Source organism: Sebastes umbrosus, chromosome 1 (genome assembly GCF_015220745.1).
Source record: "Sebastes umbrosus isolate fSebUmb1 chromosome 1, fSebUmb1.pri, whole genome shotgun sequence".
NCBI classification, from domain to species: Eukaryota; Metazoa; Chordata; class Actinopteri; order Perciformes; family Sebastidae; genus Sebastes; species Sebastes umbrosus.
In genome coordinates, this window is record NC_051269.1 from 29186981 (window position 1) to 29206097 (window position 19117).

The window sequence follows — 19117 nt, forward strand, 5'->3', positions numbered from 1 at the left end:
AAACACAGATGGGATACCTTATCACATTAATGAAAAAAAAATCCTATGAATTCAGAATCACCCACAGAGGCCTCATACATCCAAACATATTAAGGGATAAATATAATAATTCAGGTGTTTCACTGTGTTAATATGTTTTGTTAACCTCCACTTAAGTGATATTTAAGTCAAGTAACTATATTTCTTTATGGGCCTATACGTTTATATATATGTATTGTATTTGTATCTGCGATGAAGTGGTCACAAGCTGGGTATATTAATACGTTAAGATAAGTTAGGAGACATGTTTTGAGATTGTGTCTTCTAATTTAATCTGTTTGTGACTCACAGACGGCGGTGGAATTTGCAGGGTGGGACTTTTTGCTCGTGGCTATTAATGTCTTAGTCATCCAACCTAGAGTGGCACTCCTTCAGCCTCTCAGTGTCGGCCATCTCCTCTGAATCTCTACCCCTGCAGTTACAGACTTTGTAAACACGCTCAAGTCAAAATAATGTCAAAAACAAGGACGAAAAGTGTGGAAGTAACTAAATACTTTTACTCCTGTTATTGTAATAAGGTAGTTTTCACAGTACTTGTATTATTTGGAGTATCTTACAAGGCCAGTAAGTTCAAGTTTTTTACCGAATTTATGTGCATTTCAAATCATGCTCAGAGTATTGTAATCACCATAAATTGGACAGAACTGTTGCAAAACGATGGATTGTTGAGCCATTTACTGTATAAATAATATCTTAATGTTTTAATTTGAAACTCAAGTCCAACAGGCAACAACAGCTGTCAGTGTGCTGACTTGACTTTATGACTTGCTCCAAACTGTGTGTGATTATCATTAAGTGGGCATGTCTGTAAAGGGGAGACTCGCAGGTACCCATAGAACCCATTTTCATTCACATATTTTGAGGTCAGAGGTCAAGGGACCCCTTTGAAAATGGCTACCGTTTTTGGACTTTGGAGCGTTATTTAGCCTCCTTCACGACAAACTTGTATGACATGGTTGGTACCAGTGGATTCCTTTGGTTTTCTAGTTTCTAGCTCGAAAACTGAGCCCTCTACAACCTAAAAATCCCAAGTTGCGTTATTATCGCGTTAACTTTGACAGCCCTATCATAGTAAATATAGTACTTGAATAAATACAATAACATATACATATAAATTAGTTTTCAACTACAACTACTAGTGGCGATAAATTCTGTATAGACAGATGACAATATTCAAATTGATGTATCCTTTTTATGATAAAAAGCAGTGATTTCTCATCTGCTGAGCCGTGATTGGTGGGTTACATGAAAGCGTCACCTCTGTAAATAAATTACCCTCTCAGTCGGGGAAAAGGTAGAGCAATGGAGTAGCATACACCCAACAATCACTTGTGATTTATGTCGCCGTAGAAACACATTACTATCCTGCAAGATGACAGACAACAAATGGTATGAGCATGCGTGTGTCAGAGACAAGGGGGAACGGGGTGTGCTCAGCTGGGTGGAAATGAGAGGGAAAACTAACATTCTCCATCACGTACCCTCCCATACCTTTCCCCACCGGTTTCAACTCCTTAAAAGCTGCTGCCAGTGGTGTCTGACAGCCTCATTATCACTTTGTCTCAGCTCGAGGGATTTACTCTCCACCTTTTGGCACACAGGCAAACTGCAGTCAGTGGGACTAAACTAGGAATCAGAAATCCTCAATCAACAAGTCCGTTGTAGGAGACTGGACTTTTTTATTAGTGGACAGCTTTCAGTGTGAGATGCTTCTGTGTTTAACCCTCCTGGTGCTGCTCCACCTGCAGCCGGCTCTGTCCAGCCCGCTGACCACACCGTCCAGAGGATGTCCCACCTGTAATTCCACACAGAGCCAGCCGGCTGTAGATGTAAACGCCACCGCTCCGGGCATTGGAGAACCATGTGGGGTCTACACTCTGAGCTGCGCCAACGGTCTACGTTGTGCACCTTCAGAGGATGAGCTGAGGCCCCTCCGGGCCCTCATTGAAGGCAGGGGGGTCTGCAGTAACGCCAGCGTCAGCCCGACTGAAATCGTCCAAACTGTAGGTAAGAGGAAATTCAGACTTAGGTAAGGTTCATTGTGTATGAACTTTTTAACACTTTTTTATTAACACAATTTATATCAGTTTTTGGCAAGGTGACATCCCCACATTTCAGATTTAATCAGCAAATGAGTGTTCAATCAATCCTGCAATAATGTGATTATGAGTTTGTCATAGTCAAGACGAAACTTGAACAGAGAAACACACCTCTTTTTCCACGGCCCCACTGCTCAGTGAGGACAAGCTGATACATAAAAACAGGAAATGTAGTGAAACATCGCAACATGAAAAATGTTTTTATGGCTCAGTGGCAGCAGGATAACCACTGATTTTATCTTCAAGATACATTTTATTACATCTATTAGTATTATTAGTGCTAATTAAGAGTGAAGTGCATTACAGTTTTTGAGGTGTCCATAAAAAAGAATAATTGGAGCTGTCCTCACGATTAAAATGAAATTAATGTTTGATTTAAACCGGTATTCCCAAAGTAACAAGTGATGAATGCTATAGTTTTTGCAGTGATGTAATGCAATTAAGTACATCTACTCAAGTACTGTACTTGAGTACAAAGTTGAGGTAATTGTACTTGAGTATTTCCATTTTCTGCTACTTTATACTTCTCAGAGGGAAATATTTAGTTACTTTACAGATGTATATTTTGTATTAATAATCTAATCACCTAATAAATGATGATATATTGTAGTAGATTAAGCTGCAGCACTGACGTATTTAAAATGTGCAACACCATAAGCAGCTGCAATATTAATGTGATGTATACAGTAATGCATCCATATTTATAATATATAGTATTCTGACATTCTGACACTTTTACTTTTGAGTATATTTTGATTCTAATACTTTTGTACTTTTACTCAAGTATGATTTTGAATGCAGAACTTTTACTTGTAACAGAGTATTTCTACACTGCCGTATTACTACTTTTACTTAAGTAAAGGTTCTGAGTACTTCTTCCATAACTGTGTTTGTGTCTGTGTCTGATCCTAGACCCGGCAACTACTGAGGATCCAGATGAGGTAAATAAAAGTCATCTTTATTGAATGACCTTTAGAATTCAGAGAAACAGTCCATGAATCATCAATCACATCATGTCTCTGCTGAACTCTTCCTGCAGGCTCCATGTCGTAAACTGCTAACTACTCTCATCGAAGGTCTTGATGCCCATTTATTTAAGTCACATCAGGATATCTACATGCCCAACTGTGACAAGCGTGGCTTCTTCAGAAAGAAGCAGGTGAGTTAGAAGATGAATTATAGAAAAACTACATGACTTTCCTATAGACGTGTGATCAAAAACCATCTGTGTGTTTGTTCTGTTTTGTGCAGTGCTGGTCGTCTCGAGGTAAGCGGCGTGGCAAGTGCTGGTGTGTGGATCAGAACGGCATGCCAGTCTCCTCAAACACTAAGCAGAAGGGCGGCCTGAGTTGTTGAAATGGACTGAAGCAGAGGAGGCTGAAGCTTCATACGAGATTAAAGATGAAGGAACGTCAATACAGAGTCTAAAGGAGCTCAACATAGTCTCACATTTCATTCTCCAGTAGCCACAAGCAGCTCTCCTCCAATGAAAAGCTGTTCCCACAATCAGGTGTACCGTTGTCTCCTTGCGCCCTCTACTGAACATATCAGGACTGTATTGATTAGACTTTCATATCGACTTATATGAGATGTACACTATATCAAATATATAGTAACAAGTGTCACGTTGTACATAAGTTGCAGAAACTGCACCCACAGTTTGAGCTACACATATTCAAGTTCATCTTCATGTTTCAACATTTTAACTCCACTAATATTTCAAGCCATCATCCAAGATCAGGAGCAATATGGATTATTGTATCATATTTATACGTATATTTTCTGTATTTTTTTTTTTTACTTTGAAACCACTATAATTGCTGTACATAATCTCGAGATGTAATCCTATTTATGTTACTTTGAATATTCTATTTATGTTATCATTGCTCGTCATTTGAATAATTTATCAGTGGTTGCCCATTAGAGCAGACACCTGAGGTATTATTTTAAAAACCTGAACTTCTAATGCAGAATCAGATGGGGGCATTATTATTATTATTATTATTATTATTATTATTATTATTATTATTATCATTATTATTATTATTATTATTATTTGTGGCATTCATGAAGAAAACGTGACTCTTGAACAATAAGAGGAGGCGTGTTTCAGAAAGGTTAAAACTGACACTGACAGGCAATATTGTAAACACAAGAGACTTTATGGATGCTTTGTGTATTTTGTGCATTAAAACGAAAAAAAAAACATTTGTTACCTTTTTCTAATAAAAATGACTGTTAAAGAAGTGAATCCATCTAGTCCTTAAAACCAACATCAAGAAGAAGAAGAACAGAGAGGAGATTAAAGGTGTTTTGAGATCAAACTCAATAAACTCAAGTATCAATATTGGTATAAATTATTGGATAAAAAGTTGTGCCTTTCATTTTGGCTGCAATAAAACCATTATGACAGTTTATTATCTGCTTACTTATAGTTGCAGAAAGCACCAAGATGTTTGTAATAATTTATGCAACATTTAGACAGTGATTACACTGAGTGACACTGCATTTTGCAACAGTCCATTAAAGTCTAGTAATAAATATTGCCTTATTTATAATATTTAGTTTTTGTTGAAACCATAGTTGTAGGCTATTGAACGTTATTATACTTAGGGGTGTTTGTAATATTTTGTCCACTGAATTTAGATATATGAAGATAATATTTACACCTTATAACAGTAGTTCCAAACCACATGGTTGTCGGGACTCTCACACGACCCAAAGATGAATCTGAGGGGTGATTTAGATGACGGTCGGCCGATTGGCTTTTTTCTAGTGAAATGCTGGATACCTTTACCTCTTAAACCTGCAGTAGGCAGAATATTTTTGGCATCATTGGGCAAAAATTCCATAATAACCTTTAAGTATATTGTAATTCAAGTGTTCTGAGAGAAAACTAGACTTCTGCACCTCCTCATGGCTCTGTTTTCAAGCTTTAGAAAATCTAGCTCGTGACGGGAGACTTTGGCCAATCACAGGTCATTTCAGAGAGAGAGCGTTCCTATTGGCTGTTCATCATTCAACGGGAGGCAGCTGTCAATCACTCACCGGTGGGCGACGCTTGGTATTTCCTCAACTGATCTCAACATGGCTGCTGGGTCACAAACTTTCTCATACACTACAAGATGTTTCTCATATTTACTCCAGTTCTACCCATTGCTGCTTTAAGTAGCCTAAAAGTAGAAATATAACAGCCCAGAAATAGCCTGTACTCTGTTAGATTAAAACAATTACTGATGTTAAAGTACATGTAATTTTGCAGAACATCCCATTTCAGAATAATGGAATAATACTCAAGTAAAGTACAAGTACATCAAAAGTGTACTTAAGTAGAGAACTTGAGAGAAGTAGGCCTATGTAGTAGGCTACTTTCCAGAGTATGTAGTGCACACTGTTTCATCATTAAACATTTTTAAATCTAAAATGAAGGCTTTAGAAGCAGACTCTATGGCATGCCAATGTTTTTAGCCACCTTGTTGTACAGCTGACTCCCAGAAAAGTTCCTTTTTGTCCCCCCATTTGTCTTTAGATAGTTCTCTTTTAATGCACGTTTTAGTGCTTTTAGTGTTTGTGAATTGTATTTTATCTCTATTTGTGTCTGCAACTTTGCGTTGTTGCTGCTGACCATCTTGGCCATCAGGTCTCCCTTGGAAAAGAGGTTCTTAATCTCAATGGGACTAACCTGGTTAACCTTCTTGTTGTCCTTGGGTCAAATTTGACCCGTTTACATCAACTTCATCATATCACAAATATGGGTTTCTTTCATCTGATTGCCCCAAAATAACATTTCTGGGGGGTTTTCTATGATCAAAAAGGAGGTATAATTTCATGTAAATGAAGTTTATTGACCATAAATTACAGAAAAAAAGTGTAAAACGTGTGGTAATGAGTTGGAAGGTGTCATTATGTGCTGCCATTGAAAATGTTTTCTATTATGATATTTATAATATTCTGACTAAACTTTGACATAAATCCAACTGTGATAATCCAACAATATTATGTTCCACTGATAGTCAAAATAATTAAAGATTTCTGCTTTTTTTTAACTAAAAAATTAGGTGTAATTTCATGGAAATAATGTTTATTAACCATAAATTCCCCCCAAAAAAGTGTAAAACATGTGGTAATGTGTTTGAACGAGGTTGGCTAAAAAGGTGTAACACAGAATTAGGTTGTAATTTATAGTTTATGCTCTAGAAGTCGTCAAACCAGACCAAAAGTTGCACGGTCGACGGGAAGACAATAGGAGGGTTAAATAAAGGTTAAATAAAAAAAAAAAATAATAATAAAAATAAAAAAATACTGACTGTATAATGCTGATTTAATCCCGAGGTTGTGTTTGATTTCATTGTTGTTGCACACTGCCTCTGGACCAGCAGGCTGCTGCTGCTGCTGCTGCAGAGACTCCTACAAGGCGGACTGACTTCAGCCTACTTTACATACACACAGCAGACAGGCTAACCTACAGATGACAAGTGAAACCCGGCTCACACACTGAGAAATACGTTTGAAAAAGTGCGATGTCTTCTCCCGGAGCCTCCTCCAACCCTCTGAGCTCTCTGGCACCCCAAAGGAAAAGCAAGAAGAAGCACTTTGTGCAGCAGAAGGTGGAGGTCTTCAGAGCCAGTGACCCTGTGTTGAGCGTGCTGATGTGGGGAGTCAATCACTCGGTAGGTTACTGACATCATTCATATGAGTTTATATACATCTGTACATCTGTGTGTGTGAATAACTGCTCATCCATCCACTGATGTGATCATGCGCAGATTAATGACATGAGCCAGGTGCCTGTACCTGTCATGCTGCTTCCAGACGACTTCAAAGCCTCCACCAAGATCAAAGTGTGCAACCACCTCTTCAACAAGTACTGTGTTGCTCCTCTCTCAATAGCAGCCTGCATCCTGCTCTCCCTCTCTCTGATTTGCACACATTATTGTGGCTCAATGTGATTTATTTGCCTGTTTTGCTTATCAGAAATGGCAGCCCCCCCCTCTATAGAGAACAACAATGCTTTTTTTTTTACACTAACAATAACTTTAACTAGCCAAAAAGATGAAAGAAATAATAATTTTGCTTGTCTGGACACATGGTGTGTGCATTATTGTTAAAGGTGATGTAAAAGAATGAAACTGTTCACCGGGGTTGGAAATACATTTGCGTTTAGAGGTTGTGTAACACCAGAGCATTCATAAGTTTCATATAAACAAGACAGAAAATATAGCTAAATTGATGAATTCATCAGAAAGTGTCACATAAGTATTACTTTTAAAATAACAACTATTTTTGAGAGCTCGGCACTCTGTCTGCCTCGAGGTTCAGTCTCTATACGCGTGGAGTCTAAAAAACTTGAGTGGCTTTCAATAATCCTTTAATCCAGCCAGGAATCCAGGTTGTGTAAAGACTTATAAACAGAGGTGGAAGAACAATAAAGTATGTTTTCTCAATTTAAAAAGTGCTCTTATACCTTTTCATGTTGCTTGATGTGGAAAATACTGACCTGAAACAGCAGGACACAAACGAGAATTAAATAGTTAAAACATATACAATAATTTTCAATTTGCACAATTATCAAAAAAAACAGCAGATTTGACACCAACCATGTCATTATACACACATGGAATTCACGTTATAGTGGCATTATAGAATAAACATATATATATGGTGTTAAATTAAAGCAGCAGTGTGTAGAAAAAAAGAGCAAATATGATTACAAAAAGTTATTTTTATAAAATGGTGACTATATACTGACAGTAGTGCATGAGACAGATAATCTCAAAACAATCAGGTGCCTCTGTGTCCTCCGTTGCTCCTAACGGTATCTGCAAGATTTCACAGACTGGATGAAAACAACCAGTCAGAGCCGAGATGGAGCCTTGCCGTCTCTGAGCAGCTGTCAATCACTCACTAACTCTGATCAAACGGTCAAACTAGGCAGCGCTGATCAAATATGAATCAATATTCTGTTACTGTGATGTCTATTTCTCATCTCAAATGTTTTCAGAAACATCTTGTAGTGTACTGTTTAGCTGTAAAATGAGAAAGTTTGTGACCCGGCAGCCATGTTGAGATCAGTTCAGGAAATATCAAGCACCGCCCACCAGCCGGAGCACACTTTCTCATTTCACAGCTAAACAGTACACTACAAGATGGTTCTGTAAACATTTGAGGTGAGAAATAGTCATTACAGTAACAGAATATTGATTCATATTTGATCAGCGCTGCCTAGTTTGACCGTTTGATCGGAGTTCGCGAGTGATTGACAGCTGCCTCCGTTGAATGAACAGCCAATAGGAACGCTCTCTCTCTCTGAAATGACCTGTGATTGGTCAAAGTCTCCCGTCACGGGCTAGATTTTTTAAAGCATGAAAACAGAGCTATGAGGAGGTGCAGCAGTCTAGTTTTCTCTCAGGACACTTGAATTACAATATGCTGAAAGGTTATTATGGGATTTTTGCCCAATGATGCCCAAAACATTACATTTAATAAACACAATTTGTAATTGGTTACTAACTGTGCTGCAAACAGCTCCCTAAAACAGCAGCCATTTAGCCATGTTATCCTTTCGATCACATGATTTGAACATGTTACTTTTGTGCACTGAAATAATACATTTGTGCTGTAAGAAAAAGATAAGCATTTTTTAAATATTAATTTAATGAAGCATTGGTAGCTCCTGTGTAGCTCAACTCCAGTTGCTGATTAGATGTGTGAGGGAAGTTGCAGCACAGTATGTCAAGGTATATTGTTCTTATTTTATGTGTTTGTTCCTCAGAGAGAATCTTCCAGGACAGTTCAAATTCAAAGACTACTGTCCGCAGGTGTTCAGAAACCTACGAGAGCGTTTCGGAATCGAGGACCAAGATTACCAGGTAGAAATCAACATTTGATTGTCCTCCTGTAACGAGCTGAAAAACAGAGAAACAGACTTTAACAAACACAGAGCGTCCAATGTTTTTCAGTGTTTTTTTTCTCTTTCTTTTCATAAAAACCAGACATTTTTCTGCATGTATTGAGGCGCTCCCTTCTAAATTTGCATTTCTTTGTGTGATATTTGCATGTGCCAGGTGGCAGGCAGAGTCATCATCTGCTCTGCTCAGCACACATTTGCTTAGCACACAATTACTGTGTGAGGAATACTGTATGAAGTTTTATTTCTGCACATCTACAAGAGTGATGCAGCAAATGTCAGTGCAAAATGCTTTTTATGTTCTAGCGTGACAAGACTAACACAACTATGCCTTATATTTCAAAATGTCCCGTCTGTTTGCATTAATGTGTTTCAGTGAAAACAGCTTTAAAAACAGGACACCAGTGTGATGGATGTGAAAGGTTCAGATGTGTTGCACAGCTGATGTCACATGTGTCCACTGCTCACTGATGTCGTCCTTTCTCTCACCAACAGGTGTCTCTGGCCCGCAGTCCTCCAGTAAAAGACGAGGAGGGGCAGCTTGTGGAGCTGCTGCTGACATCATACGACCGCACTTTGATAGTAAAAGAAATCTCCAGTGAGGAGGTGGAGGAAATGCACAACATCCTCTCTGAGTATCACCAGGTATGACTAACACAGGGTGGGAAACTCATTTGTGGTAGCAGGTTTAAATGTCCTTTCACAGTGAGCAAAACATCATCTTAAATAATCTGTTTTCTTGTTTGTGATTAACTCCAGTTAGTAAAAATCTGAGGATACATTTCATTAATCACATATTTTCCACTCGTTTTGTCCTGTGTCTTTTGTATACCAGGAGAAAATGTGCTCTTTCTGTGATAACCCTGGTTGCCATGGCAAAGGCTTTACAACATCAAAGCTAAAGCACGAATGTTTGAATTTCAAACAGACAGTTTTTCTTCCACACGTAATGATGCACGACCAGAGCTCTTGTTTTCACATCTCAGTTTGACTTTATAAAGATATTGAATATAAAGCAAAGACACTGTCATGACTGTTTCTGTTGACATTTATAAAGAGCAGCCTGATGCACTCTCTAAAGACATTTAACTAAACAGATAATAATATATGACTTTACATGTTGGCAGAATAAACACAATATTGGAGTTTGTTTTTGTAGCCTACTGGGGTGTAGTGAAGTATATTTGCATTTGTGTTTGTTCAAACAGACCTTTTTTTCACAGCACACATTTTGACTTGTCATATTAGAAACACACATATTACTACTAAAATTAATAATGGCTCAGATGATCTATTCAAGAGTCCCAGTGGGTGGCCATGACAGTGTGTCAGTGAGCCAGCATGAACAATACCAGGATCCTCAAACAGAGGAAGCTAAATAGAATTAAGCTATCGTTCATTTAATTATTTACTGTGCTTTTCCTACTGTGACATGTTGAAATGTCTTCAGTGAAAAAGGCCTGTGGACAAGTAAAACTGTTTGAAGACAAACCCTATCCCATAAGAACCTTTATTTGACAAAAAAAGGATCATCATTTTAGGGCTGACCTGGATGCTTCAAAGCTTCGACTGTTGCCATGGTATTCAACCGCAAAATAATGTATAAATCTCAAAATAGCTCATGAAATAAGGAATAATCCCACAACATTATTCATTATTCATATGCAACATTAATTAACATTAGTTATGCTCAGACGGATATCGCTGTTTGTTGTGTGTAGAGGTGCGTGTGTGTACAGTAGTGCGGCAGCGGCACTGAAACGGTGGAGATGGAGACAGACAGACAGAGGAACATGTCAGCCTGCCGCGCTGCGCCGCGAAGCAAAGCTTCGAATACCTTCGAATATTTCTCACCAAAGCTCCGAAGCCCCAAAAAATAGTATTCAGGACAGCCCTACATAATCTAAGGTCTGCTAATTAACTTTTTCCAGAGCCTTGAACTGCATCCCATGATCTTCATCATGAAATTTGCTCAGAGTAAGCAAATCCCTGATGAAGGCCGTGACATGTGGTCGAAAGCTCCAGAAAAATATAGTTTTCTTGTAAACAAAACTTGTAAAAGTTTGGTGTTACTCACCAAAACACATTGTTTATCATTGTGGTCTGAGCAACACAGCAGGCTACAAGTCATTTTAAATGAAAGCCGGTGGCATGAAGCTATAAGTGAAGCCTTCATAACACTTGTCGCATCATAACGGCCGTGATGCTCTACAAAGCAATTGTTTCGCCCTGTTCCGTTCCATCTAAAAAAAAAGAAACGCAGTTAGCCAGATCCCAGTGTTATTTCATACCATCACTTTGTCAACAAGTGCTTGAGCAACACTTCAACGGCAACTTTCCAACAGTGTAGCTGGCCACACTTGGCTGTTTTGTTACTTTTGTCACTTGTAGTGTGAACAGAGCATTACCAATGGGTTTAATGCGTTTTTATCCACATAAAACCCTTGAAAAGCAGATTAAATCCAGCATTACTTACATCCGTGTTAAATTGCTCACAGCCTTCTTCTTCTCTGACGATTCTGGTGCATTGTTGCGTTTCTTGGTGCGTTACTGCCACCTGTAGATGGTGTGAAATCACTCGCATGCTTGCACAAGAACTCAACAAAACGTGCGTACACTTCCTCCAAACATTCCTCCATTGTGCTACATTTTCATTCATGCACTGCGTCATACCACTGGGGTTGATGTGTCCGTTATTTTCCCATCATTCATTGTCTATTCTCTGCTGTTCCCTTCTAGCATATCGTCACCTGCCACGGCAGCACGCTGCTCCCTCAGTTCCTGGCCATGTACAGGGTCACCGTAGAGAGCGAGGACACCTACCTGTTAGTTATGAGGAACATGTTCAGCCACAGACTGCACGTACACAGGAAGTATGACCTCAAGGTAAGTCCTGCAGGAGGCGTGTAGATAGATGAGGATCCAGAGACTGAATCAGTACGGACAACTTGTTGTTGATGGGACACCGGTAGTCTGGTGTCCAAGTATCTGTAGTGTTTCAGGCTAATGAATTCATGGCCATTCATGTCTCATGTATGAAGACATTGACTCTCAGGGGCTTGTGATTGTAGCAGTTGCTTTGTAAAGTAAATGTGTGAATATGGTTTCTACCTATTAGTGACTGTGTGGGCTCTTTTCTTTCCTCAGGGGTCTCGGGTGTCTCGTGTAGCAAGTTTTAAAGAGAAGGTGAGATCAGATGAAGGTAAAGGTTGTATGACAAGCTCCAGTTAAACTGTACTTTCTGCTGTCCTACAACTGTGTGGATTATTGGCAATTTACTGAAGGGATGCAGTCAGATTTGTCTTCACTAACAAGCAAGCATGAGTGTTGTCTTCTAGGGTTTAAGAGACAGTCTGCTGCAAAGAGGAAAAAAGTAATTTACTACTCACTCATCAACAGGTCAGATATTTTATTAAACCAGTGGTGGAAGAAGTATTCAGATACTTTACCAAAGTAAAAGTAGAAATACAATAGTCTACAAATACTCATATAAAAAGTCCTAAATTCAAAATGTTACTTGAGTAAAAGTACTATTATCAGCAAAACATACTTAAAGCATTAAAAGTACTCATTATGCAGAACGGCTCCTTTCACAAGGTTTTATTATTATAGAATATTATTCTGTTTTTATCACTAACAAATACATGTAAGAGTATTTTAATGTTGTATTTTGTCAATGTGGAGCCAATTCTAGATGCTTTGGATATTAAGAGGTAGAATAATAGCCTAGTATAGTACTGTATCATATCATATAAGCAAAAAGTAACTAGTAACTATATTTGTCAAATAAATGTAGTGGAATAAAAAGTACAATATTGACCTCTGAGATGTAGTGGAGTAGAAGTATAAAATAGCCAAAAATGGGAACACCAAAGTAAAGTGCAAGCATCTCAAATTTGTACTTAAGTACAGTACTTGAGTACTTATACTTAGTTAAAGTCCACCACTGCATAAAACAATGGGAAAGAATGTAAAAGACACAAGTTTGACAGAGCCGCTGTATATGGCTTGACTTGTTAAAGGGAAAAAAACTAAAATATTCAGTTTTTCTTACACCACTAAAATGATTTTCTGGTTTAAAATGTTTAAAGGGGTTCTCCAGGGATGTAGTACTGCACTCCCATAAAAATGCTGAATCCTACATTTCCCATAATGTAGCTCCTCCTCAGACATTGTCAACTGTATTCCCAGGTATTTCTCCTGAAGAGTAAACTGACGTTCTCTTGTAAAATTGGTGGAATGCCCCTTTAGCAACCCCAATTTTCTAACAAAAATTTGTATTGTTAAGACCTTGGGAAGTGAAAGAATTGAATTGAGAAAAAATGTAATTAAATCTTTAACTCTTTTGTTGCATGCTTAACGAGGACAACTTAACACGCTTGAATTGCTGCAGCTGTGCCACCAGCCTGTCTGCAGGTGTGGGCGTATACTATATATAATATATTATATTATATTCATGCTGTTTTCCCCAGTTTCACATGCTGTATCTCCAACAACAACCCAGACACATTTACTGTTTGAAATGTGACGGAGGGCAGAGCGTGAAATCACATTTCCTATATTGTATCTAATTATAGTCTAATATGATTAGATTTTTAGAAATGTTTTCACAGAAAAATCACTGAGAAATAGACTTTAGATAAAGCCAGAAGCCCTCTGTTTGGCCTGACCTCGATAACAAAACACAGAAAAAGAGCTGATTGAGTGGATGGAGTTTAACTAACTGCAGTGCGGTGGAAAACTTTGATCTTTCCAACTGTGTTGATCCTGAAAACAATATTTTGGGTAATATTATTTTACTTTTATGTCTCTGGAAATAGCTGATTGTGTTTTTATGAGAAAAACGCTAATGAATATTGTGATCACTAGGCTAACCTCTTCCACTCCTTGAGGGCGCCGGCACCTTCGGCCGACTTTCCTTTTTTCAGAAGCTGTAACACACAAAATTTTGGCGAGGAAAAAACTGGCATGGTGCTTTTCAAAGACTTTTCAAAGTGCTTTTTTGACCTCTGACCTCAAGATATGTGAATTAAAATGGGTTCTATGGGTACCCACGAGTCTCCCCTTTACAGACATGTCCACTTTGTGTGTGTTATTTTCACGTAATCTAAAATGGTGTGTTTGAACATTTCTGAAAACTGGGGTCCCTAAACCGTCTTGGAATTACATAAATTGGGTATCACTGTAAAGCTGAGACTCTTATGGATCCAATGAGGCCAATTGTATTCACGTGTGATGATGTTAGTTCCCATAGTAGCCATTCAAAATGTCAGATCATTTTTTTAAACTTGACCTCACTGTATAAAATGACCTGTGATGACCTCTAGGATAATCACAGCCTCGTGAAACTTAACAGCCACCAACTGCAGACCTAGAGCATTCAGAGGATGGATGGCTTTCCTAGATAGATAAACAATAAGGGGTTTCTGAGCAGTTTCCAGAACTGAAGGGCTCGTCATCTAATCGCCCTAAAATGCAATTCTTGCAGAAATCTTTTTGATACCAAATCACAGCATGGCTTTTTCTATGGTGTTTCTCAAGGGCTTGGTGTCTTAATGTGGTATTTCGGAAGGATTATTGATCATTTTTATCAATGCTCAAGTGGTAAAAAAAATTAAATTTAGCACCAAATCTGTGTAACAAATGGTATCAACCCAAAAATTGCTGCAACAACTTATGGGACATAAGTGAGCATATGAATATACTTCCATTATAATGTTCTAAACCCTTATACACTTTCGCAATTCATTTTAATTAATCAATTTATTCATGTTTATTTCTGATATATGATAAGAACATCTTGACACACAGTGCTGATCCGTATCTCATTAATTAATCATAATTAATCTTCAGGTTCCCAGCTTTCCGATGATGTACACCACTTCTATGTGACATATACTGTTGACCTGCTATCTCCCCCTAAAGACCTCCTGTAGGGGTGGAGTGGAAAAGGCTGAAGGTACATTTACAGTTGATGATTTTCATTCTCTACTTCCAGGTGAAGGAGCTGCCCACATATAAAGATGTAGACTTCAGGAAAAGCATGCAGAAAGTTCATGTGAGCGACGAGGAGAAGGAGAAGATCATGGACAAGCTGAACAGAGATCTTGAGGTAAGAAAACAGCGTTGAAGAAGCATGCTGCCGTTTGTTTTCTCTGACATCATGTGTGCATTGTCGTCTTACTGCAGTTTCTGGTGCGTATGAGGATCATGGACTACAGCCTGCTGCTGGGCATCCATGATGTCGAGCGGGCCGAGAGGGAGGAGGAGGAGGAGGTGATGTCTTCTGAAGAGGAAGAGGAGGATGAAAACAGCATGGCTCCCGCTCCAGTCTCCACATCACCTGAGGGTATCGGTGGCTACATGAACTCCTTCAAACCCATGGGTCCTGGCGAGTTTGACCCTTACGTGGACGTGTACGCTATTCAGAGCGCTGTAGGTGAGTAAAGTGACAGCTGAGACATCGCTGGTAAATTAAAGTAGGTTATAGGATCCCTGTGCTGTAATACATCTCATGCTGGGATGCAGCAGGTAAGATCATACGTGCACATCGCTCACCAAATGCTGTGAATCACTCCCATGTAGGTGCATCGCAGAGGGAGGTGTATTTTATGGGCCTGATTGACGTGCTGACGCAGTACGACGCCAAGAAGAAAGCTGCTCACGCTGCCAAGGCTGTCAAACACGGGGTGAGACACCTGCGTCCTTTAAAGTGACTGGTTGGCATATGTGGTCTTTATATCTCTATCCTATAAAGTGTAAAGTGTTGCTTTCATTTCCCATTCAGTAATCTTTAAATCAACTGTGTCTGTGTGTGTTTTTGCAGGCAGGAGCAGAAAACTCAACAGTTCATCCAGAGCAGTACGCTAAACGTTTCCGGGAGTTCATCACTAAGATCTTTGCGTAGTTCAATCCAGGCTACCATCATCATTTAAAGAGGACCTATAATGCTTTTGTGCTTTTTTCCCTTTCCTTTAGTGTGTTAAATAGTTTTTTGTGCATGTAAAAAGTCTGCAAAGTTACAAAGCCCAAAGTCCACGTCAAAGGGAGTTACTCTCCCCCACAGACACACTGAACTACCTGAAACGCCTTGCTTGAAGTCTCGCCTTTTCTTCTGTAACATGGCGATGTCACCAAGTAACACATTTTGCCAAGCGGCTAGTTTGGCACGCCCTCAAACAAAGCTAGTTAGAGCGGAGCTGGAGCGGAGTCCGAAGAGGTTGGTTTGGTTGACCAATCACAACAGAGTGAGCCGATATGAGAGGAGAGGAGTCTCACTATGCAATGATTATGTAATCTTAAATCAACATCAAAATGTGCTGTTAATTTCCAAATGATATGTTTTTGAGCATTTACCCCAGAATTGATCATTCTGTACTGCAAGATGGACTTTGCATTTATTTTGAATGAAGAATTGGAATTTGCAGACAGTAGGAAAAGTCTTCTTGGCAACTCCTTGTTGTTAATGGGTTTTCTTTTGTTTTCACGTTTGGCAATACTCCACCCCCGAACACAGTGGGAGGTGGAGATGATGAGGAAAACACATTTTCTCAGCACATTCAGTTTGTTGCGAGTCTCTCTTGCTGCTGCTCGGGAGAAATATGCATGTTTGGCTCTTGAATATTAATTTATGACTCCCTCTTTTCCCACCAGTGACAACACTTGACAGCACAAGAATAATGTGGGCAACTCTACAGCAGGGTCTCGATTAGGAACAATACAGTGTTCATCTCCTTGTCAGCAGCAATGTGTGATTCAAGCTGTTAAGAAAGACTGATGTCATCTTATACGAAATGTTGCCAAATGCAGATTTTAAATAAATGGCACCAACATAACAATGTGAATGAGTACCAGCTGTTAAATACTGCAGCTTCCAATAATGGGGACATATTTTAGAATGAAAATTGAATGATATGTAAATCCATTGGCAATGTTGTTTATCATTGAATGTATTATGAATTATGATATGATTATGTGCTATTAAATCCTATTTTCACAAAGAGTAAACAAACACGCCAGGCGGGCAATTTCATAACAGTTTCACCACTTTGTTTTCCTTACCAGTAAGAGATGCACATTTGCCATTATCTGTAGATAAATTGGTTTAAATTTAATTAAATTCAAAATTAATTAAGTAGAAATAATATGTTTGTGTTTTGAAAGCCTGAAACTGAAAAGATTTACATTCACGTCTCCAGTCGTGCTGATGAGCAGCACACATCTCAGCTCAGTGTTCGGTATTTATAGTGCTACGGCAATACAATGCTTCAGGAAGCATGCATCACGCTTGCATCATCTGAAAGGCACCATAGCACACAAATTATTAAAGTGTAAATTCATCAAAGAGTTTTTATGTCAAATGGTGTAGCTTGGATCCAGCCTCATGTTGTATCCCTTATTTTACCTTTGAATGATATTAACAATTTAACAATAATGTGCCCACCTGTGTATCAACGGTAGTTCAGATCGGTGTAACTCTAACAAGTGAATGCGAGTTAAAGCAAATTGTGATTCGTGGCAGTGCATGTGTTCCTCTGAAATGTATTCTCAGTGGTAAAGCATTCATTTTTGTCCTTATTTAGTCCCTGTCCCCTGTCCCAGTCCTCCTGGCACACATTCCTGAATCTCCTTCTGAGATTATCTGGAGATTTTCACTTTTAATAGCTGAGTCAGACGAGGGACAAGCTTGTGAGAGTAACTCTAAAATAAGTTCCTTTTATTAGTTTATATTGTATGGAACAGATCCTTGTAATGTTGGCGCTGATGTATTTACCACTCATTGGTCTGTCAACTCTAACTTTACTGTAGTTCCTTTTACTGCAGCAACAGGACCTGTCAAGATGTGTACCAGTGGCTTCAACACAACTCTTTGTAGTCTTCTGGATTAATAGCAGCAGCAAATAACTATTTGATCAGTGGAGGTGTCTTGCATCAGCCTGAAGGGGTTTATTTTACAATAATGACCCGCTAGCTGTACATTATCCCGCTTATTACACGGCTACTTACTAAAGAAATCAATAATTTGACACAAAAGCGGTCCGCCAGAGTCCGACATCAGAACTGCGCCCATAGCAACAACTGTCATACATAGCAACGGTCTGCTATAAAGAAATAACTTTTGATTGACCAATCAGAATCGAGTATTCAACAAAGCCGTGTAATAAAGTGGAGTAATGGCACCCTGAGCAGAGAATGAAGTCACTGTCCATCTGTGTGTTGTCCGAGTTTCTCTATTCTTTGTTTTGGTAGCCGGGTCGGCCACGCATGCGAGTCCCTCCCATGTCCCACTGGTTTGCCACTCTGCACTGTGCTCACTGCTGATAGCGTACTGTTAGCACCGTTAGCACGTCTATCACCACTAGCCACCATTTTGGCTCAGGCACCTCCATGTTTGCTTGCAGCGCCAGAGGTCAGAGCCGCTGGTAATCCCAGCCCAGACTCTAAGTGTCGTATATAGCACCTTTAACGAAAATTATTCGGATCCTCTCCAAAATGTTATGGGTTCTTCCCGTGCTACGCCCTTCCACCATGTTTCATGACAACAGGCCAGTAGTTTTTCCGTAAACCTGCTGACAAACAGACAAACAGACTGAACCAAAAACACGACCTCCTTGTTAGAGGTAACGAGGTCCATCTCTTATTAGGGACAACCTTGTTGCTGCTGATTTTTCTCTATTTTGTGTATATTTTCTTTCCTTTTGGTACTTTTGAGAGCTATAAACCAAATGTCACTGACAACATGTCTGTTTGGAAACATGGATAGCATTTTAGGTAAAAAGAAATAGAAGGTTTATTGTGTTTTGGGGCAAACTGTTCCTTTAAGATGTATACCAACCTTATATTTGTTGACATTTCAATATAGTTCCTGAATATCAACATCTATAAATCTCATCAATATATAAACATCCTCATATTATGTCACTTTTGTCTCTATATGTGTTGGCCCATGAAAATCACTTTATCACTGTGAATCCGTGAAACTGAAACCATCTCATCCGTGGTGTTATGGAATAAAAATGAGTCCATGACATCGACCTAGAAAGAAGTAGGTCAAAGCCAGTAGGCGCCTTTA

General features: G+C 39.0%; 2 protein-coding genes across 2 annotated transcripts; both read left to right on the forward strand.

Moving 5' to 3' along the window:
* The first annotated feature begins 1447 nt into the window (after positions 1–1447).
* Positions 1448–4384, forward strand: LOC119504230 (insulin-like growth factor-binding protein 3). Its single transcript, XM_037796293.1, has 4 exons — positions 1448–2046; positions 3051–3079; positions 3178–3297; positions 3390–4384. Exons 1-4 carry the CDS (start codon positions 1746–1748, stop codon positions 3492–3494), a joined length of 555 nt encoding a protein of 184 aa, XP_037652221.1. The 5' UTR covers positions 1448–1745; the 3' UTR covers positions 3495–4384.
* A 1662-nt stretch (positions 4385–6046) lies between these two features.
* LOC119475639 (phosphatidylinositol 5-phosphate 4-kinase type-2 gamma-like) lies at positions 6047–16090 on the forward strand. Its single transcript, XM_037748561.1, has 10 exons — positions 6047–6808; positions 6905–7002; positions 8911–9007; positions 9541–9690; positions 11785–11931; positions 12193–12231; positions 15044–15157; positions 15235–15484; positions 15631–15734; positions 15872–16090. Exons 1-10 carry the CDS (start codon positions 6659–6661, stop codon positions 15950–15952), a joined length of 1230 nt encoding a protein of 409 aa, XP_037604489.1. The 5' UTR covers positions 6047–6658; the 3' UTR covers positions 15953–16090.
* Positions 16091–19117: the final 3027 nt, after the last annotated feature.